Source organism: Crinia signifera, chromosome 4, assembly GCF_055691185.1.
Source record: "Crinia signifera chromosome 4, ASM5569118v1, whole genome shotgun sequence".
Taxonomy (NCBI): domain Eukaryota; kingdom Metazoa; phylum Chordata; class Amphibia; order Anura; family Myobatrachidae; genus Crinia; species Crinia signifera.
Window position 1 is genome coordinate 291,967,907 of NC_139220.1, and position 22,973 is coordinate 291,990,879.

General features: G+C 41.7%; 2 protein-coding genes and 1 long non-coding RNA gene across 6 annotated transcripts in view; 1 reads left to right on the forward strand and 2 right to left on the reverse strand.

Annotated features, from left to right (window-relative positions):
• LOC146075620 (uncharacterized) overlaps positions 1 to 13,926 on the forward strand; it is a 22,959-nt gene extending 9,033 nt beyond the window's left edge. The window contains exons 2-3 of one of the 2 annotated variants that reach the window (XR_014473602.1): positions 11,194 to 11,299; positions 13,574 to 13,923. This is a non-coding gene — a long non-coding RNA (uncharacterized LOC146075620). Of the gene's footprint in view, positions 1 to 11,176; positions 11,300 to 13,573 lie in introns of both variants that reach the window. The other variant, XR_014473603.1, reaches the window with a different exon arrangement.
• The window catches only part of LOC146075618 (lysophosphatidic acid receptor 2-like), a 60,637-nt gene continuing 50,419 nt past the window's right edge, over positions 12,756 to 22,973 (reverse strand). For all 3 annotated transcript variants that reach the window (XM_083185024.1, XM_083185027.1, XM_083185025.1), the window contains exon 3: positions 12,756 to 15,229. In XM_083185024.1, coding sequence (XP_083041150.1) covers positions 14,931 to 15,229 — 299 coding nt within the window. In that variant the 3' untranslated portion in view covers positions 12,756 to 14,930. The remainder of the gene's footprint in view (positions 15,230 to 22,973) is intronic.
• On the reverse strand, positions 18,728 to 21,993 carry LOC146075617 (uncharacterized). The gene is made up of 2 exons (XM_083185023.1): positions 21,134 to 21,993; positions 18,728 to 20,819 (listed from the first exon to the last, which is right to left on the reverse strand). Exons 1-2 carry the CDS (start codon positions 21,678 to 21,680, stop codon positions 20,209 to 20,211), a joined length of 1,158 nt encoding a protein of 385 aa, XP_083041149.1. The 5' UTR covers positions 21,681 to 21,993; the 3' UTR covers positions 18,728 to 20,208.

The window sequence follows — 22,973 nt, forward strand, 5'->3', positions numbered from 1 at the left end:
CGATGGTCTGCGACCATCGAATGATGGGGGAGGTTCCCTTAGATGGAGGAGGCGCATTCCGTGTAAAATACACGTGCGGTCCGTTCGGCCAGCTTCTTACCGCGTACGGACGGAGTTGGTGATCCGTATGGAAGGCGGGGTTACGCACGCACGGTCCTGGCCGCATAATCGGATCCGGCCGCACCGACCAGAATAAGGCCCTAAGATCTGTGATTTATAATTTTGTCACAGGTTTTTAATTCAACTTTATGCCCATAGTATGTGAGCATATATTTAATCCACTGTGCAATAATAATTAGAGTGTCACACTATAATGGAGATTATGGCCCTTATTCAGATCTGATCGCAGTTCATTTTTTTTTCTCAAAATGGGCAAAACCACGTCCACTGCAGGGGGGTAGATGTAACATGTATAGAGAGAGTTAGATTTGCGTGAGCTATTTTGTTTCTGTGCAGGGTAAATACTATCTGCATTATTTTTACACTGCAATTTAGATTTCAGATTCAACACACCCCACCCAAATGTAACTCTCTCTGCACCTGTTACATCTGCCCCACCTGCAGTGCACATAGATTTGCCCCTTTTGAGAACAAATTTGTACTGCAATCAGATCTGAATACGGGCCTATATGTGTCAGCTGCACAGATTGTCCAGTGAAAGATATATAGGGGGAAATTGACTAAGATGTATTCTACTTCACATGTGATGTTGCTATAGGCAACCAATCAGATCCTGTCTACTATCTTCTAGGGGGTGCTAAATAAATAAGAAGTAGATTCTGATTGGTTGCCCATAGCAACATCACATGTGAAGTAGAATACACATCTTAGTCAATTTCCCCCATAGAATCAAACTATCTGGTTTGGATTTCACATCTCATTTTGTCCTTTTTAGACAATATGGGGGGAATTGACTAAGATGTGTATTCTACTTTACATGTGATGTTGCTATGGGCAACCAATCAGATTTGCTTCTTATCCCTTGAGAAACTTGAGAAAGGTTGAAAATCACTATTCTATACACTATACACTTGTGGTGATGGCGCATCATGATGCTGCTGGTGTCTTGTGACTACTGGCATCCCAAGCACTGGGTTCCTGACACATTGTCCTGCAGTGCAGTCCAAAAGAGCCACACCAAATGCCCCTCCAAACACTGCCAAACATCGCTGGCCCTGAGCCAGAGGAGAAGTGGCCCATGGCAACCAATCAGCACAGAAGTAACATCTATAATTTGCATAATAATAAATTATACAGAGCACCTGATTGGTTGCCATGGGACACCTCTCTTCTGTCTTATGTCTCCTCCCATATCACTGCTTCATACATATACCCCTGTGTGCTATGCTCTGAGAACCTGTGATTTGGCATCCCATATTTATAAACCTTTCTGTAGGTCGGTCGCAGTTATATTTGGGTTCTGTTTCTTGTTTCATTTCCGACCAGGTGGTTTCCATCCAGAAGCAGTTAGATTTCCTTTATCAGCATTCCCCTGTAATGCAGCAGTCCATTATGTTTATTTTCAAGTCTGAGAGGTTAGAAGTGTCCAAGGGGTAGATTTATTAAAACTGCTAAAATGAAATAAGGCATACCCTCCAACATGACCCATTCCATTAGGTACAATATGCTCTGTTCCAGGACTTCCCTCTTACTTATATATTTGCCAGTACCTGTGCTGACACACCTTTCTTATAAATTACAGTAGTTCAACACAGGTGAAGTCCAGGAACAGAGCATTTTGTACCTAATGGAATGGGTCATGTTGGAGGGTATGATAAGGTGATGTTGCCTATAGCAACCAATCAAATTGTGTCTATCATTTTCTTATAGATTCAATACAGAAAGGATATACAGAATTTGATTGGTTGCTATGGACAACACCAGCACATTACATTTGCCGAAACTGTAGTAAATCTATTTCCAAGTATCTATTCAACTGATTGGTATTATTCTGGCCTAATATAGGGCTTAAACATCTTATCAGGGTTTTGGATACATAAAAAAAAAGTCAATATAAATAAATAAACAAACTAAAAGGGTTTTTAAATGTCTACACATGCAGCATACATAAGACCCCCATACACTAGGCTATTTATCTGCAATTTGGCAGCTTTTCCTCTGATTGCAGCAATCACAGGAAAAGAACCCGAACTGCAGGTGACTGACCCGTACGCATCGCACCAAACCTTCCGAGTTGCCCCTGCTGCAGAAGCAATCTCTTGGATTGCTTCTGAGCTGGGACGGCTTGGCTGGGATTGCATGTAATATATCTCATGTGATCCTGATGTTTGGGAAGGTCCCAGGTGGCTCAAGGGAGCCCTGTGTGCAACTTCTCCAAGGGGAGCCTATAGATTACCTATAGACAACCTATAATATCCCTTTCATCTGAGAAACATGATTTACACAGGTTCTGTGGCTGCCTTAATTTAAACCTGCCTTTCACAGGTTTTAATCAAACACAGAACCTGTATAAATAAGTTATCCCGGGTTAAAGGGATGTTATGGCAAGCCCATCGCATCCAGTGCTTTATGTTTGCAGACTTTTCAATTCTGAAACTAATGGGAATTGTGCAATTAGAAATAATATGACCATTGAGATTCACCAAACTGCACCACAATCAGTACTGTCAGCAGTCTGTCTGCCAGAGAAGACTCATATTGAGCAGGTTGGTGCGCAGTGTGAGCAAAGCTAGGGTATGTTTAGGGCTCTCAGTGGGGGCAGATTGTGTTTTAACTTCTTATTGAGTGATACAGTTTTAATACCTTTAAATGTTAAATATTATTATTTAACTGTTTTATATATCATTTAACCCATCGGGTCTCAAACTGTGGGTCCCAGCCACCTAGGGTGACCAACTCATCCCTTTAATCCGGGACACATATTAATTACACAGGTTCTGTGGCAGTTTAAAACCAGGTGAAATGGAGTATTGAGGTGTGGCAGTTTAAAACCAGGTGAAAGCCAGCCACAGAACCTGTGTAATTAATATGTGTCCCGGATTAAAGGGATGAGTTGGTCACCCTACAGCCACCTCAGCAAGGGATCACGACTCCATGTTGCTGACCATCAGGCTAATGTGTCTGTGGAGGAGGGGTTGGGAGTGGGGGAAAGGTTAAAAGTCATTAAGTAAACACCCATTGCCTCCATCTTCCATCCCACTGTCACCCTTTTCTATCCCTCCATTACCCACTGCCTCCCTGTCACAAAAAAAAAAAAAAAAAAAAAACAACTTCAATTTAATTACCCCACATGTGGTGGCCATTTTGCCATAACTTGCTGGGGTCCTGTATTATCTTTTTATTGTCTGACGGGGTCCAGAAGCAAAATAGTTTTGAGAACCCCTGATCTGACTGTACAGTCTGTTTGTAGTTTTTATGTTAAATTGGTTTTCTTCAACTATATTTTATCCCCCCCCCCCCCCCTATCCAGGTGCATTGAGTAGTTAGGATTAGCATAAATCAGATTCATATACATATCATACAAAAATATATGGTACCCATCTTTGTGGTGCCATTTATTATTATTATCATTATTATTATTATTATTATTATTATTATTATTATTATTATTATTATTATTATTATTTGTATTATTATTTGTATTATTACTATTATTATATATTTTACTGTTGCAAATATTCTATACTATACAACTGTATGGCAGAATGTACTAACCCCAGTCACCACTAGAGGGTACTGATTTACAATTAAATTGATGCTATTAAACATAGATGGCGATTCAGGATCACTCGTTTGGGATTGGAATTCGGCCCAAGCCAAGATGGTCCGGTTTGGGCATGGGCATTTCTGCGCATGTGCAAACATCAGAGGCGAACGGCTTCAGCAAGTTACACACTTGCCGTTCTCTCCCCTTCGGCCACATGCGAGGGGATGTGTTTGCATGCACCTCCCCTCACATGGTACTGGGGGGATTCAGCGGCCATCGGGAGAGGCGGGCATTCAGCTGAGTGGCGGGTGGCGTTTATGGGCTCATTAGGCAGCGAATGTACGCTGCCTAACGAGCCAACCTGAATCAGGCCCATAGTGCAATATCCTGTCATTCATTTTTAAAAGATTAAAATTTCATGACAATATCAATTATATTAATTTTTATTATTGCTTGAATAAAATATTATCAGAGCAGCTGTGATACAGGCTGGCAGCAGCAAGGTAATGTACATACCATGTGTATCAGAAATCAGAAGGGTCAATTTACTAAAGCTTCTGAAAATGAAATGCCCAAACCAACCAATCAGATTTTGTCTATCATTTCTCTATTTTATCATAGGAAATAATAGACAATATCTGATTGGCTGCTATGGGCAACATTACCTTTTTAAATGTTTAGAAGCTCTTCAGGATGGCAACTGGGAGAGGGAAAAGTGGGAGTGTCGTGGGTGTGTACCAAGAGCTCTGTGTGATGCTGAATAGCAAGCAAATGCACATGAACGAGCCCAGATAAGCCCCTAGGGCTGTAGTGTTCATTCTAGCACCGGCCATATTTGAAAACCCATGCAGTTCCACTTCCCTGCCTGGGGTGTCGCTGTCTGCTGTAGTGTTTCTAGCACAGGTCTGGTTTGCATATAAGTGCTGATATACAGACCACAATGTGCTAGAAACACTACAGCAGACAGCGACACGCCAGGCAGGGAAGAAGAACTGCATTGGTATTCAAATGTTGCGGGTGCTAGAATGAACATTAGGGATGGTGGGAGTGAGGGCTAGTTTAGGGTTAGGATAGGGTTGATTGCTAGTTTGTTTGTTTGCTTAACCAATTTTTTTTTCTTTTCTTTTGCGGATGCAGTTTGTCAGCTGTCATGTGGTGAGAAAAGTAGTAGTTCAGTGGCTATTACGCTGCTATTTGTGTGGTACAATGTCTTACTACATCGTTCTAGACTGATATATTTATTTATTATTATTATTTATTAACAGTTTCTTATATGGCGCACACATATTCCGCAGCGCTTTACAGAGAATATTTGAACATTCACATCAGTCCCTGCCCCAGTGGAGCTTACAATCTATATTCCCTACCCCATATACACACACACACACATACATTCTAGGGTTAATTTTGTTGGAAGCCAATTAACCTATCTGTATATTTTTGGATTGTGGGAGGAAACCGGAGGAAACCCACGCAAGCACGGGGAGAATATACAAACTCTGCACAGTTAGAGCCATGGTGGGTATTGAACCCATGACCTCAGAGCTGTGAGGTAGTAATGCTAACCATAACACCACCAGTGCTGCCCAATATATATATATACCCTATATACCTATATATAATGATATACCCTACTGGGGTCAGTGGCAATGGCTGGCAGGCGGGCCTATTGTAGTGTATTGTTGGAAGAGTTGGAGCCTAGTAATTATGATATAGCAGTACGGATGGTGTAATGGTTAGTATTACTGCCTCGCAGCACTGGGGTCATGGGTTTGATTCCTACCATGGCCCTAACTGTGCAGAGTTTGTATATTCTCCCCGTGCTTGTGTGGGTTTCATTTGGGTACTCCGGTTTCCTCCCATAATCCAAAAATATATTGGTAGGTCAATTGGCTCCCAACAATTTAACCCTAGAACGTCTGTGTGTGCGTGTACATGTGGTAGGGAATATAGAGTCTAAGCTCCACTGGGGCAGGGACTGATGTAACTGTTCAAATATTATCTGCAAAGCGCTGCAGATTCTGTGTGTGCTATAAGAAACTCTTAATAAATAAATAAAGCAGTCAATAAGACATTCAATCCCAGGTCACGAATGTCTATACGTCCACACAGCTGTGACCCTGGTACGTTTGCATTTTGCCCACCTGCATATCGGCACGTGGGATTCAATGTCCGCCTGCCGATCAGCAAAAAGGGGGCATGCCCATGTGAACTGCCGTGGATTGTCGAGATGCTGCCATGATCGCGACAATCCACAGCCATTCTCTGCAAAACGGGCTTGACAGCTTTTAAAGCCGGGCCCGTTCCGTTGATCTGCTTCTTCAATGCTGTCAGAAAGAAAGCATTAAATAGGCGCCTGCCTCTATTTCCACCATCAGAAATAGCGACGGGGATTCAATATCCCCCTAAGTGTCACAGAGCAGATGACTGTTCCTTCTTTGGCCACCATACTTCTTTTGAGGTTCACACTAAATAAAAGGTTGACCGATTTTCATGGTGACACGCTGTCAGTGTCATTATTTTAGATATGGATATTATGGTTCATTAAATATAGCTTGTTGTATTAAGCAAGGATCACTAGAAAATAATTAAGAATTAAAAACTCCCCCGTAGCGCCACCTGTGATAATCAGCTGAAATGACAAAAGTTGAACCTTTCACCAAAGTTCAGAAAGATACACCAAACCACCATTTTTAAGTCACGCTGACAGATGCGCAACATCGGTCCTCTGTGCAAATGAACTTGAATCACCCACTTGGTGCCATCAAATGCACATGAAGGAATAGAGCCCATTACTAAGTGTAATCAAAGTGTAATAAATACAATAATGTCATAACATCAGTCATACATCAGGCTTTTTTCCCCTTTACGCACAACTCATAAACTCCCTGTCATTAGATGTGAGAGTGATCCTATCTTCAAACCACAATTTTTAAGTCACGCTGAGCGATATCACAAAGGAAATAACAGAAATATTCTTGCAAGATACTGAAGTTTCAAATTTCATACAATGGGGGAAATTTACTAAAGGAAATTTGTAAAAAATAGGTGTATTTGTATCCAGAAATACCGTTATTTTTGACATTTACTATCCCGAAAATACGGCAATTCGTATTCGTATTGATAGCACATCAATACGAATACGAATTGCCGTATATTCGGGATAGTAAATGTCAAAAATAAGTGTATTTCTGGATACAAATACACCTATTTTTTTTACAAATTTCCTTTAGTAAATTTCCCCCAAGAATCTAAAAAAGGAAGCTCAAAAAAGAGACCATAGTGCAGGTGGTAATAAACAACTTAAAGTGTTTAATACAGTGGTTCCCAAACTGTGCGCCTAGGCTCCCTGGGGTGCCTCGGGACACTTGCAGGGGTGCCTCGGGTTGGTAGTCCAGGACCAATTCAAATTATTTATGATCAATTATTTCTGGAAAAAAGCAGTGCTGGTGGCTGCCAATCATAAAATCTGTACAATCAGAACCAAATCCTGCCCTTTACCACATAACTGAACCTAAGAAGCACATATAAACACAATCTATTTCATTTCATATATATTTTTGGGGGCCTAGGGGTGCCGTGGAAAAATTCTGATACTCTAAGGTGCCCTGATTACAAAAAGATTGGGAACCCCTGGTTTAATATCAAAACCACTCACATAATTGTGGGTTAATAAGCGTGTTATGGACACTGAGGTCCTGCATAGATCACTCTTCCAAAGTGTACGTGTTCTCTCCAAGAAACTCCTGTAACTTAAATGACATGCGATAGTGCAACACTGTATAGTTCAATAAAAGGGGATTTATTACAGGTATACACTCACATTTAAAACAGATAAAAACCGCATATAACACCAAAGAGGTGTAGAGTTGAGGGGAGATGCCAGGGAAGGTACTTGCTGACCGCTATATGAAAGGATGCCGGCTCCTCCAAACAGCTGGTAGATGTTTAACAGCAAAAAGAATCCACCCAGTTGTCCCCACAAGATCCAATGAGATGGTGTCCTAGAAGCTTAAATCCGTACATGGCCAATAAAATTGCTTCTATTCTATTCTATTCTATTCTATGAAGGCTTGCTTCCGCCCTAATCACATGCACACGTCACTTCCCTGACCGCCGATATATACGGATAGCGCTAATGAAGATGGAGGTGCTTCATAGTTCAAAGACTTATACGTTAGGTTTTGGTAATACTGTTTTTAGAGGTTTTTTTTATGTATTTGTTATGCGTGTGTGGAATTTATCAGCAACGTTCGGCGGACCAGTCACTTATTTATTTATTAACAGTTTCTTATATAGCGCAGCATATTCCGTTGCGCTTTACAATAGCAGACAGTGATACAACAAAACAGGGTATTTACAGACAGTCAAAATGTAGGAGGGCCCTGCTCGCAAGCTTACAATCTATAGGGAAATAGGCATTGATACATAAGGATAGATACTGTATTCTTTATTGCATCGATTCCACCAGAACGCAAGGTTCTATGACTGGTTCTGGAATTTGATAAGCTTGCCTGAAGAGATGTGTTTTTAGGGAACGTTTATAGTTTTGGAGACTGGAGGAGAGTCTTATTGTGCTTGGGAGGGCATTCCACAGAGTGGGTGCAGCCCGAAGAAAGTCCTGCAGTCGGGAATGGGAGCGAGTAATGAGTGTGTATGAGAGACGCAGATCTTGGGAGGAGCGTAGAGGTCGTGTTGGATGATATTTTGAGATAAGAGAAGATATGTATGTTGGTGTAGTTTGGTTTATGGCTTTGTGTGTAAGTAAAATAATTTTGTATTGAATACGGTAGAATACAGGTAACCAATGAAGTGACTGACGAGTAGCTTTGCAGACGATGAACGTCTGGCTAGGAAGATTAGCTTTGCAGCTGCATTCATAATGGACTGTAGTGGTGAGAGTCTGTATTGGGGAAGGCCAATAAGGAGACTATTGCAATAATCAATGCGTGAGATGATGAGAGCATGGATTAGAGTTTTTGCAGTGTCTTGTGTAAGGTAAGGGCGAATTTTAAATATGTTTTTTTAGGCGCATGTGGCATGATTTTGAGACAGATTGAATGCGGGGTACAAAGGAAAGTTCTGAGTCAAGGATAACACCTAGGCAAGCGAGCTTGAGAGGTATGAGTGATTGTCATTTTCTCAACAGCGATAGAGATATCAGGTTGGTAACTACTATTTATTGGCGGAAATATAATTAATTCTGTTTTTAAGTTTGAGGTGGCGAGATGACATCCAGGATGAAACAGCAGAAAGGCATTCAGAGGCACGGCGCAATACAGATGGGGACAGGTCCGGGGAGGATAGGTAGAGCTGAGTATCATCCGCATACAGATGATACTGAAATCCAAAGGAGCTGATTAGTTTGCCAAGAGATGAGGTATAGATTGAGAAAAGCAGGGGACCTAAAACTGAACCCTGAGGTACTCCAACTGAAAGAGGTAGCGAAGAGGAGGTAGAATCAGAGAAATGAACACTAAAGGAGCGGTTAGAGAGGTAGGATGAGAACCAAGAGAGGGCTGTGTCTTTAAGACCTATGGATTGTAGTGTTTGTATGAGAAGTGTGTGGTCAACAGTGTCAAAAGCAGCAGAGAGATCTAAAATAATTAGTAGTGAGTAGTGGCCTTTAGACTTAGCAGTGACCAGATCATTCACAACTTTAGTCAGTGCTGTCTCTGTGGAGTGTTGGGCACGAAAGCCTGACTGATGCGGGTCCATTAAGTTGTGCAAGTTAAGAAAGTGTGTGAGGTGAGTATAAGCAAGTCTTTCAAGTAGTTTGGAGGTGCATGGAAGTTGAGAAATGGGACGGTAGATTGAGAGAGAGCTTGGATCAGAATTCTGTTTTTTCAGAATCGGAGTAATAACTGCTTGTTTGAACAATGAAGGAAAGACACCAGTAGATAAAGAGAGGTTACAGATTTTAGTTAAGATTGGAATGAGCACTTCCAGCTGAATCCGTCATTTCTGGTGGATGTCCTTCCAGCTTGAGCTGGTGAGAGCTGTCAATCATCATTTACATGGTTTAAGAGGGCTCCACAGAGATGGTGCCCTTAGCTTCTGATGAAAGACCTTATGGTTTCAAAAACGTGTTTAAGCTTCTAGGACACCATCTCATTGGATCTTGTGGGGACACCTGGGTGGATTCTTTTCGCTGTTAAACATCTACCAGCTGTTTGGAGGAGCCGGCATCCTTTCATATAGTGGTCAGCAAGTACCTTCCCTGGCATCTCCCCTCAACTTTACACCTGTTTGGTGTTATATGCTGTTTTTATCTGTTTTAAATGTGAGTGTATACCTGTAATAAATCCCCTTTTATTGAACTATACAGTGTTGCACTATCGCATGTCATTTAAGTTACAGGAGTTTCTTGGAGAGAACACTTACACTTTGGAAGAGTGATCTATGGATGTCCATAACACATTTATTATCCTACAATTTTGTGAGTGGTTTTAATATTAACCACTTTAAGTTGTTTATTACCACCTGCACTATGGTTCTCTTTTTTGAGCTTCCTTTTTTAGATGCATTGTATGAGATTTGAAACTTCAGTATCTTGCAAGAATATTTCTGTAAGATATTTACCTGTTATTTCCTTTGTGATATCGCTCAGCGTGACTTAAAAATTGTGGTTTGAAGCTAGGATCACTCTCACATCTGATGATAGGGAGTTTATGAGTTGTGCGTACAGGGGAAAAAAGCCTGATGTATGACTGATGTTATGGCTTTATTGTATTTATTATATTTTGATTACACTAGTAATGGGCCCTCTTCCCTCATGTGCATTTCCTTCTCTTACTGAACCATCTTTGATGGCACCAAGGGGGTTATTCAAGTTCATTCTCACGGAGGACTGATGTTCCCACAGGGAACTTTCTGTTCACCGGGTGCACGTACCTATGATGGCATGCCCGGGGGGAAGGGGGGGCGGGCTGCCCCATTGCCATATGGGAATGCCCAATGTTCCATGGGCGTTCTCATGGTAATGAGGTGGTGATGCGGGTGCGGGGGGGCTGGCAGCTGACATCACCGGATGTAAGCTGCCTGCCCATATCCATGCCAGTGTGCACGCATATGTAAGTGACTTAAAAGTCACATTTATATGCGTGTACCTTCCACGTCTTTCGATGGTCACAGACCATCGAACGATGTGGGTGGTTATCTGAGGCATATGAATGGATGTTTATGCTAAACATCCATTTTCAGCCTGTGTAGGCAGAACCCGCACTACGAGAGGGGGGCGGGTGGGCGTTCATTCGCTGGGAGGGGTTTGGTGGATTTGCAAGGCTGCGAATTTGCAGCCTTGTGAATCAAATAGAATAACCCCCCAAATCCTGTGACTTTCTGCCACACTAATACTTCTGATGCAGCTATGGTGATGTACACTATATTGTATTCAAATGTAGGTCACTGTTTTGCCTATTTGTTTATGTACACTGTAATTGGATGTGGGATGATAATAATAATAATAATAATAATAATAATAATAATAATAATAATATAGTTATGTAGTGCTCCTTTTCCAACAGGGCCCTTTACAGACAACAAAAGTAATGCACAGTGAAGTGAAGAAGATTTATGTAATACAGCAACAGACACACCACACAGACATAAAAAGAAAACCTCAAGTGCACAGTAAGAATATTGCAGTATTTGTGTAGGCATTTTGGGTAATAACTTCAATGGGTTGTGTATTCCACCCTCTCAAGGTTTCAGGTGAGGAAGCCATCTTGGCTGCAATGTAAAGGAATACCCTGGGTGGAATAGTCTACCCCTAGAAGAGAAGAGCCAGAGTGGGGTGATTGCATTGTCAGAGTAAGGTCCAAACTAAACTGCCTGGCCCATGTATTTTTCATCCCATTCACAAGTGTACCAAATGAGACAACCACGTTGGGCATGCCAAGCAGGTCACACTGTGGGAGGTGAGCCATACAAGGGCCCAAGGTTTATATATATGGGAAAACTAACACTTGGTCTTAGCCACAGGGATGGTGGGCCGGGTCCTGGTGTTTTCAAGACATAGCGGAGGAGAGGCCACATAATAATGATCCTGAGTTTTGTGGTTGTATAGCCGTCCTTATAATCTGTATCATTTTGGTTTGTTTCTTGTTTTCCTTCTAAATAACACTGCAATGGATTTTAAGCCGACACTTTATCAACTTAACACTCTAGTGTTCTAATTGATACTGAAAAAAAAAACAGAAACATTTGTTTATCCTGATGACTACCCCCACCCCACACAACAATCCTTCACCTCCACCAAAAGGTGTTAATCAGGTCTAACAAATGTAGATGTGTAGTGTGTAAACCACACTCAATCACTGCAAGTTCTTGACATATGGCCTAATTCACACCTGTTTGCTAGGCTGAATACATATACTTGCAGCCTAGTGAACAGGTCAGCGCCACCTGCATCCCCTCGCTAGCATGTGAGGGGCTGTGTACGAGATCACACCCCCTCGCATGAGGCTAAAGCGGAGAGAAATCATTTGATGGTCGCCGATAATCGAATGATTTATCTTCCCTTGGGAAATAAGTCAGTATAAACTGACTTTTATTTCAGACTTAGATGGCCGAAAAGGGGCCGGGGATGAGGTCATGTGGCATCAGCCGCCAGCCCCGTACAGGCATTGGCCCACCTGCATCTCCAGGGGAATGCCCAGCGTTTTCATGGGGACACCCCCCGTTCAGCTGCTCCATCCCCATGTTCACCCCCCGCTGACACTTTATCTCCAGCAATACAAAATATGTTCCTCTGCCTTATAAGATATTCCTCAATGTATGTTTCAAATAACTTCTCAGTGGTTTATGCATTATCACAGCTGCAAGTGTAAAACTAGTGATTATTATATATTTTCACCTTGGTTAGGATATATAATGCAGCAAAGTTTCTATTGTTTATGTTCACTTCCCCAAAAGTTTCTTCATCTTTTGCAGAGACTTCCTGTATAAATGTGTTCCTTTAGGTTTTATTAAGACAAATGTAAAAAAAAAAAAGTCATCAATATATCCTTTAAACATGAAAATAGACATTATTTATTGACCACAAAGTAAAATAAATGAAATACTCAATTTTCTTACTGAGTGATAAATAACAAGAAAGAAGTGTTGTAATATCCACAATTTATATAAACACAAATGACTATATACATACATTTTTGTGTATAGTTTTCTTTTATACAAAATAGTTTGTTTTCTAAAAAAAAAAAAAAAAAAAGAGAAAAGTTGTCCATAATTGGGGAGAGTCAATTCACTGTCACATATAAAATAACTCATGTGCAATTGGCAGACAATATGCCATTAACATTTACTGTTAAAAACACTAACATAAGCAGGAGATTTAGTTGACTACATCTGCATATTTATGTAACGTTTGCTACTCATGAGTAGAGTTGTACGGTTCGGTTCTTCAGAACCAAAACCTGGTCCGGATCCCCCAAAAAGAGATCCAATTCAAACCACATTTCTGTAGTAAGATTTTAAATCCAAATTTTGGGTTTTGGATTGCAAAAAAATTATTATTTTATCAGTTTTTATAAATTTCTTTAAATGATTATCAATTTGTTATCTAGTTTTTTTTTTTTTTTAAATCAAAGAACAAACTGAATACAAAACAACAGAGCTGAAGAACCAAGCTTACACATCTTACAGGGTGTTTCCCCTAATTGGTTGGTACTAACTCTAATCAGACAGTACCAATATTTGGACTCCTATTCAAATGTATGAAATTGCAGGCAAAGCTCACTAGACTATTGTCTCGCCCATCACACATAGGTAATGCATTCATTTCTTGTTGTAGTATTCTTTGGGAGAGGGGGATAGTGAGTGCCCCCATGCAGATGTGTCAGTCATATCCCGAAGGACCTGCAACATGACGTTCAAAGTACCAATGTTCATTATTTTGTGTAGGATACGCTCTGCACGTGCGTGAATGGATCTGCAATTTAGGAAGCACGGTGGCACCAGACTGTCAGCCTGTTGATGTTTGGAGGACAAGGAGAGGCAGCAAAGGTCTCTATTGCCCAAAACGAAGGTGTGTTGCAGTGGTTCAGGGGGAGGAAAGAGACCAGGGATCTCCATAGATCTACTTGTAAATGACACTTTCTGTTCCATTACCATACAGCAAACAGCAGTTGTAGCATCTCTAACCACATCTGAACCAGGCCCACTTAGACCATCCTATAGTGGAGACTAATTGAATAAACCTTCAAATATGCAGTTGACATTCATGTCTGTATTACTGATTCATCAGCATAGTTTAATTTTTTACATGAATCATAAAATTGTCCTTTTGAGGGGATTTTTTTTTATTTTTCTTGAGTGGAGTAGATTATTAGAGACAGTATGACCATAAAATGTAATCCATTTCACTGTAGGCAACTAAGACAAATGCAAGTGCTTAGAAATGCAAATGCAACTTTGTTCCAGGTTAACTGACCCTTTGTTTTTAATCTTGACATGTCGGCTTTTTCAAAATCCATACTTTGTAACCTCAAAGAGCACCAATTTCTAAAATCTTTTGTCTATGTGTCAGATTTTAGGGGTAACATTTTGTAATGTCACATGAGACCTGGGCTTAATTACAGAGATAAACAAGCAAACTGTGCCATGTCTGTTCCAAATCATGTGTACCTCTACAAACAACTTCTACATGTCCTTCTCCAGAATACATGTCCAGCTAATCTCCCATTTAACTCCTCATGTCACAAAAATAAAATACAATAAATAAATAACCGCTGTCTAAAACATAATGTATGACCTCATAAACTCCTCCCACTTCTTCTCTAATTCACCTCCATTTTACTCCTCTTTCTGCTCTTTTCTCAAGACGTTCTATATTATAACTTGTGGACCTCATCTTGTTGTTCTGTAAACAACATCACATAATGAAAAATGTTCAACTGTTGTTCATAAAGTATCCTGACCGTAATCTCACATGACCCAATCTATGTTATGGTATTTGATACACTGTACTCAGAAGCCGAGGTTAGCAATTCCGTCATATGATTTCACAAGCATGGACCAAAACCTGGGAAAATCTAGGTAAACTGAGAATGAGCAGCTCAATTCCTGAGATGCATCAATCTTATTTATTTAGTCTGGTGATGCTATTTAAATATGTTTACTTCAAGTTCTCCAATATGGGATTTTAGTTGTACTGGTGTTACAGTTCATGCGTCATGGCACCACAGTGGCAAATAATCTTCTGGGTTTAGTCTTTAGCTTCCAAAAGTGTCAGTTGAGAGTTAGCACCATGTAAAGAGTTCTAAAGTGTGGAGTCCCTGACAAGGTGTCCATTGTCAGACAATATTCTTCTCTCTGTGTTTGTTGACTTGAGGGAAGTTGAGTATTTAGACTTCCGTCTGCAGCAGAAGCAGAGGATCTGCTTGAAGGTTGCTCTCATCTCATTGTCCCTGTACGAGTACACAATGGGGTTGATGATAGAGTTGAACTCGGCCAGGAGGAGAAAGTACTTTTCAACAGCCAACACATTGCAGGACTGGCACCCTAAGCCATCCAGAAGGAGAATAACTTGGCCAGGAGTCCAGCAGATGACGAAGGCACCTGTGGGGAATTAAGGAAATATGGAGTTAAGACTTGAGTACAGCATCAGAAAACACTTAATGATAGTCATAGGCTTTCTAACAAGGTTTGTCTGGCAAGAAAAAACTGAAATGTTTTATCAAGTTAATAAAAAGTCTAAATTTCAAGCATCCCTAGAATGTATCTATGGGCTAAGAGCTGCAGGGGTTCCGGCTGATCGGTTGACACGCGTTGCATACTTTACCACTCCCATCTGGAGTCCACATGTCAACCTTTTGGCAATGCTTACCTTTTTCTTCTGTCAACCTTTTGACAATGTTGACCTACAAACTGATAATCATATGATCCAAAACCCATGCAGCAGGTATGTTAGGGCCTCATTCTAGTTCACTCTTTCTGACTAAATCCTTTTTAGATGGATAAAACCATGTGCACTGCAGGTGGGGCATATGTAAAATGTGCAGAGAATATTAGATTTGGGTGAGTTATTTTGTTTCTGTGCAGGGTAAATACTGGCTGCTTTAGTTTTACACTGCAATATAGATCCCACTTGAAGTAAACCCCCACCCAACTCTCTGCACAAGTAACATCTGCCCCACCTGCAGTGCACATGGTTTTGTCCATCTAAGAAGGATTTTGTCAGAGTGAACTAGAATAAGGCCCTTAGCTCCCCTGTTTACACAAGAGCAGACCCCATAGGTTTCTACACGGCTACTAAATTACATGATTAAGCAGTATCGGTATCTAATACCATCTACAGGTGGTATATGGACTATGTCACTGCATATTTTGCTGGAGAGGTTTCTTTTGAATTAATATAGAAACATAGAATATGACAGCAGATATTAACGATTGCCACACCAAGGGGTTTATTCTAGTTCATTCTTTCTGACAAAATCCTTCTTAGATGGACAAAACCATGTGCACTGCAGGGGGGCAGATGTAACATGTGCAGATATAATTAGATTTGGGTGATTTATTTTGTTTCTGTGCAGGGAAAATACTGACTGCTTTATTTTACACTGCAATATAGATCTCACTTTGAAGAAAAACCCCACCCAAATCTTATTCTCTCTGCACAAGTTACATCTGCCCCACCCGCAGTGCACATGGTTTTGTCCATCTAAGAAGGATTTTGTCAGAAAGAATGAACTAGAATAACCCCCCAAGTCTGCCCTTTTCGGGTAAGGTTATGGCTTAGGGCAGTGGTTCCCAAACTGTGTGCCGTGGCTCCCTGGGGTGCCTCGGGACACATGCAGGGGTGCCGCGGCTTGGTGGTCTAGGACCAACTCAAATTATTAATGGTTAATTATTTATGAGCAAAACCAGTGCTGGTAGCTGGCAATCGTAGAATGTGTACCAACAGAAGCAAATCCTGCCCTTTACCACATAACTGACACTAAGAATCGCATATAAACCCAATCTAAATTAAAAAAAATTGACCTAGGGGTGCCGTGAAAAAAAGTCTGATTCTCTAGGGTGCCGTGAATCAAAAAAGATTGGGAACCCCTGGCTTAGGGGTTTGATATTCCTCACTGTTGAACCCCATTGATGCATGCTCATTCCTAAAGCTGCACAAGTGCAGTAATCCAGCCTGGTCAGAGCCTGGAAGCAAAGTTATAGCATTCACAAGTGATTATCACCATTACTATCACCAATAAGGACCTCCGCAGACATGGTAGACCTTGGTGGACATTGCCTCCCTAGACAATACAGTCAAACTGTCAGTGCCAAAATCACCTTGGACAATCTGGCCACACTTTATTATGTAGTTAAATAGTACATACTTTCTATACATTGGACACAATCAAATTGGAATGCAGCACACTTACAAGGGCCAAAAACTATGTGTTATTATGTCTAAAAAAACTAACAATGCCTCAAGAGGCAAAAACAATAAGGGGGAAATTTGTAAAAAATAGGTGTATTTGTATCCAGAAATACACTTATTTTTGGCTTTTACTATCCCGAAAATACGGCAAGTTGTATTCATATTGATGTGCTATCAATACAAATACGAATTGCCGTATTTTCAGGATAGTAAATGCCAAAAATAACTGTATTTCTGGATACAAAAACACCTATTTTTTTACAAATTTCCTTTAGTAAATTTCCCCCTAATTGTCATGGGGTGTGTAATAACATTAAAGGAAAAATGTTTCCTAAACTGGGTGGTGTGCACTAATTTAAATATAAAGTTACTGTCTGTTTTTATGTTTAGATGAAGTTATTTCTATAACAGTGAGTTTATCTCAGCACAGCGGCAGTCAGGAATGATCTTTGTAGGTCCCGTTGCTTTCTCCCCTACTCCTTTTCCTCCTTAACTGCTTGCAGGAGAGTGATGCGGATGTAGGTTGGAATGTTATCGCAATCCTATATCTTAAAGGGACACAGTCGTTAGGGCAAACACTGAAGGTCGACAGACCTTAGGTTGACAAAGATAAACAGTCAACATTCCTATGGTCGGCGTGGTCATGTCGACACATGCATTGGGTCGACATTGGGAAGGTCGATTAGACAAAAGGTCAACCTGGGGTTTTCACTTTGTTTTTTTGAGCCGACATGTGCCGACGGCCAGTATTCCATGCCCTACCATCCACTAGCACATGGAGGGATAATAGAATAGTGTACCGAGCGTAGAGAGGCACCCTGCCTGAAGCATGGCAAGCCATGCGAGGGCGCGCGGTGCACCGATCCGGTATCCATGTCGACTGTGTCGACATTCGAGCCAAAACCCACGAAAACCCCATGTCAGCCTTTTGACTGACGACCTAATGCATGTGTCGACCTTATCACCCATACCCATCTTAAAATACAAAAAGGAATGGTGATGCTTCAGTTGGCCTGTTTCATTCATCATTAAAGTACCAAGCACTGTCACAGAATATACAGAAAGGCAATAATATATTATTATAACTGCATTAGGTAAGTCACATAGCAAAGATTAAAAAAGGGGTTAGTGTGCCTTTAATATATGTACTTATACTTCATAGGCTGCTTAACTTGTTTATTGGTCACACCCCAATGACTTATTCCCAGATATATGATTACAGCCAGCACAGGAATATAAAATGAGTTTAAAGCAATTAATCCGCCCTTGATTTGTGCAATGGAAAACGCCTCCTCACCAGCAGAGACAGAGAGCAATTACAGTGACCTTGATTATACGATCCGCTCTTGGAATGTTTTTAATGGCCTCGGAGTTGAATCAGGGCTGTTGGCAGAGCGCGGACATTGTCGCCATTGTACATGCTCACCAAACATAGTACACAAATGCCCCTGGATGCGCATTGAAAAAGCCTATGTAAAAACGAACATAGGGCCTTATTCTAGTTCACTCTTTCTGACAAAATCCTTCTTAGATGGACAAAACCATGTGCACTGCAGGGGGGCAGATGTAAAATGTGCAGAGAGAATTAGATTTGGGTGAGTTATTTTGTTTCTGTGCAGGGTAAATACTGGCTGCTTTATTTTTACACTGCAATATAGATCTCACTTTGAAGTAAAACCCCACCCAAATCTAATTCTCTCTGCACAAGTAACATCTGCCCCACCTGCAGTCCACATGGTTTTGTCCATCTAATACCCCTTTCACACAGAAAAATCCCAAAAACCCAGGTATTTCCCGGATACAAAAACCCGGGTACAACTAGACAGCAAGGGGCTGACCCCCTTTCACACAGGAGCAAAAACCCGGGTATTTCCCGTGTCGACCCCTTTCACACAGAAGCCGGATTTTTCCTGCAAAACTCTGTGTGTCATAAGAAAAGGACAGTTTTAAAGGCACACAGAGATGAGATCATGAAAAGTGGGTGGTGACTGCTCACTGCATTGCATTAAACATGGCTGACAAGTTGCAGAACACCCTCTCTATTAACCTAAATACTATGACACAGTAGAAGTACAAGGACACATTGGTTGTATGTTTGAAAGAACTTGTTTTATTTTTCACAAAACATGTTTTATGCAGTTCACTTTAAATATAAAATGTTTTCAAATATAAATCTTTAGTGGTCATAAATACCCTATCAACACTGAAACAACATTGAACTATTGCAACACGAGGTAGAATATGTATTTAGCATAGGTCTACTATCAGTGGTGGGTGAATAGGTTGTGCTGCCATCCAAGCTGATATTGTATAGGGGAGACACAAACCTAGTCTGACTGTCCAGCAGCCACACCTTTTCATCCGGCACTGTATATATAGATAAACACTTGTATTTGCAATTTTTGGTACCTGTAGGGCACAGGTCTTCAACCTGTGGCCCTTCAGATGTTGTGGAACTACATGTCCCCGCATGCCCTGAGTTTTTTTGCCATCCTACTATAGGAAAAAATGTGGCAATGTATGGTGGGACATGTAGTTTCACAACATCTGGAGGGCCACAGGTTGAAGACCTGTGCTGTAGGGCAATTCGAAACACTCTGGCTCCTGCCGGGCAGTGAAAACCCGCACGGCCAGGAATCTGTGCCACACACAGCAGTTTACAATGATGGGATCCGGCTGAAACCAGGCGGCCTGGGTGAATGGTCACATCTGTGCCCATTATTAACTACGGTGTGTGGCACGGCTTCCTGGCCGTGCGGGGTTTCGCCATCCGACAGGAGTCGGAGTGTGTGAAATAGCCCTTAGTACACCCCAAAAAAATATAAATATATAAATATAAGCCCCAAACAGGGAATTTTTTTATTGCCTTAAAGATAAAGAAGAAGGCATACTGTGTACACATTATAGATTATGTTCAGTCACATATCTAGAGTATACTCTATTTGTACACATTTAAATAAAAAAAAAGTTTGAGAACTTTGATTCAGCTCCAAACTGAAGAACCAAATGAGCTTTTTTGAGGCTCATAAACTAAAGAACCATAATACTCTACTGTGTACATCAAAATGGAACACAGCATTTAACGGGCCTTGTAAGTGCCACTTTTTAAGCAAGAAAAATTGAACGAGCCCAGAAAAAAGATAAAAAGAACAACCATATAGCAACATTACTACAAATGCCTGTAGGCAGTGCTGATTACAGTGCTAACAGGAGTGTTATGATTACTGGCATTCACTGAATCATCAGCATAATTTTTCACATTGCCATATTGCCTACTATATCCTGTGCCATTGACAGTATCATGCACTGTCTCCTGTGGACTGGTATTGGCATGTGGCCTACTTGGCTGTGTGGCATGTGAAAAATTATTGCCCATGTTTTCAGTATAACTACGCCCTTGGCCCTGCACAGTAGTTTGGCTTGAATTTGAAGGCATAAATGTATGGCCTCTGTGTGGAGGATTACAATAATCACCCTCAGCGTACGGACTACACAGCTTGTAAGGCTGCGGATTCTGTAATGTAGACACCATATTGGTAAGGAAGGTCATCTGTGCATCTCGATTTTCACGCGCTATGCGTTCGTGCAGACCCACCAACTGTGTGAGAAAGGAATCTTGCAACTGTCTCTCGTTGTCAAAGAAGCGCTGCAGTCGGGCATCCTCTTGAGTTTGAAATTCAAGATCGGACTCTCGGAGATGATCTACCAGGATTCTTGACATTGAGCGCGTAGCAAGCTCCATCTTTGACGTTTTTTTCTTCCTTGCAGGTACATCAAATACTAAAAAAAAGGAAAAATCATTACAATCCAATAGCGCCATGCCAGTATATATATATATATATATATATATACACTACTACTACTGGTTCCCACAATACCCCTCTCCAGGGCACACCACATGTGTGCTGTAGTAGTGGGTGCGTGGTTGTTACCTGTGTTACTGTGGGACTACAGGTCCCAGCAAGCCTGCAACACATGCTGATACTTGGGAGAACCACAGGTACTAGCATGTGGGGCATTAAAGGCCTGCTGATACCTATAGCCCCCTGTACATCTATTAAAATAGATACACAAACAATACTTGAAAAACTTACTGTTACGACGCAACGTTGGGGTCTCAGTCTGTGCAGGAGCGGGTGTCCCAGATGGGGTAATGGTGCTGGCTCCACTGTCGTCAACCTCAGCCTCTATTGGATCAATTGTGTCCTCCATGGCAGCAATAGGATCAGGGATGCTGTTGTCTATGCTGTCTTCCAACTCCATTATAGATGGGCAAGATGGGCTGCATTCTGGAGTTATGCTCCGTGATGAAGCTGCACTGGATGATGATATGGCAACAGGGTTCACCAGGGCAGAATTGCCAAAGACCTCGTTACATTGGTCGAAGTAAACCCATTCCATCCTCCCAGCACCACTTTTCCTCCTGTTGTTGTCACAAACTTTGTTGTAATACCTGCGCAGAGCTTTTAGTTTGTTGACCACCTGCTGCTGGGTGCGCACAATGCCCCTTGAAGTGAGGACCTTGGCAATATTGGTGTAGACTACAGCGTCCTTCACTGTGCCAGTAATCTGTTTGCGGATTTCTTCCTCCCCTCTGACACTGAGCAGCTCACGGATCTCCTCATCTTTCCAGTGCGCCATGTCCTCTGCCACGTGCGCTCAGCCAATCAGGGAAGCTGTAAAGATCAGCCAATCACGCAGCACCATGCTGCACAGCCAATGAACATGATTTTTCAATAGTCGGGAGAAAAACACGGGTCGGGACCTTTCACACAGCCGCAGACACGTGTCTGACACGGGAAAAACCCAGGTAAATTACTGGGTCGAAGTCCCGGAACTTTAGACCCGTGTTGACCCTTTCAGACAGAAGAAAAACCCGTGTCGACACGGCAAGAGCAGGGAAATTACCGGGTCTTTTTTTCTGTCTGAAAGGGGTATAAGAAGGATTTTGTCAGAAAGAGTGAACTAGAATAATGCCTATAGTTGGAAGGATCCACACAATGGGGTTTATTCTAGTTCATTCTTTCTGACAAAATCCTTCTTAGATGGACAAAACCATGTGCACTGCAGGGGGGGCAGATTAACATGTGCAGATAGAATTAGATTTGGGTGAGTTATTTTGTTTCTGTGCAGGGAAAATACTGGCTGCTTTATTTTACACTGCAATATAGATCTCACTTTGAAGAAAAACCCCACCCAAATCTAATTCTCTCTGCACAAGTAACATCTGCCCCACCCGCAGTGCACATGGTTTTGTCCATCTACAAAGGATTTTGTCAGAAAGAATGAACTAGAATACCCCCAATGTATACAGCATGTACTGCTCATAACAAGTACACAGGTTTCCAGTATGCATCACACCTGTATTCACATGAGCTCACAAGGCTGTGACTAATATCCTGCCTATGCACTTGCAGGTAGTAAGTTACCCTTTATGTAGATCATGGGTCTTCAAACTGTGGCCCTCCAGATGTTGTAAAACTACAAATCCCAGCATGCCTTGCCACAGTTTTGCTATAAGGGAGTGTTAAAACTGTGGCAAGGCATGCTGGGATTTGTAGTTTCATAACATCTGGAGGGCCACAGTTTGAAGACCCATGATGTAGATAGACATGTCTATTTGGCAAAGCTCCACCCACTACACTGCTTATTAATAGATATCCAGTAAAAGGGGAGAAACACAGGTTAAATATTAGCTGTCTATATGTAGCAGGGTTGCCGACTTTTAAAAGCTCCTCTCCGGGAGAAGCCCGGAGAGGAGACTTTCAGCAGGAGTTCAATTATGACGCTTTAGCCCCGCTCCCTCCCCGGAGATCTGCAGATAAGGTAATTTAAACTCTGCGGTCGGGGGGGGAAGCCGCAATCAGGGGGAGGGGGGGGGGGGAAGCGGGGGGTCCCCAGAGGGCTGCCCACCTTTCCGGGGGGGGCGGGAGG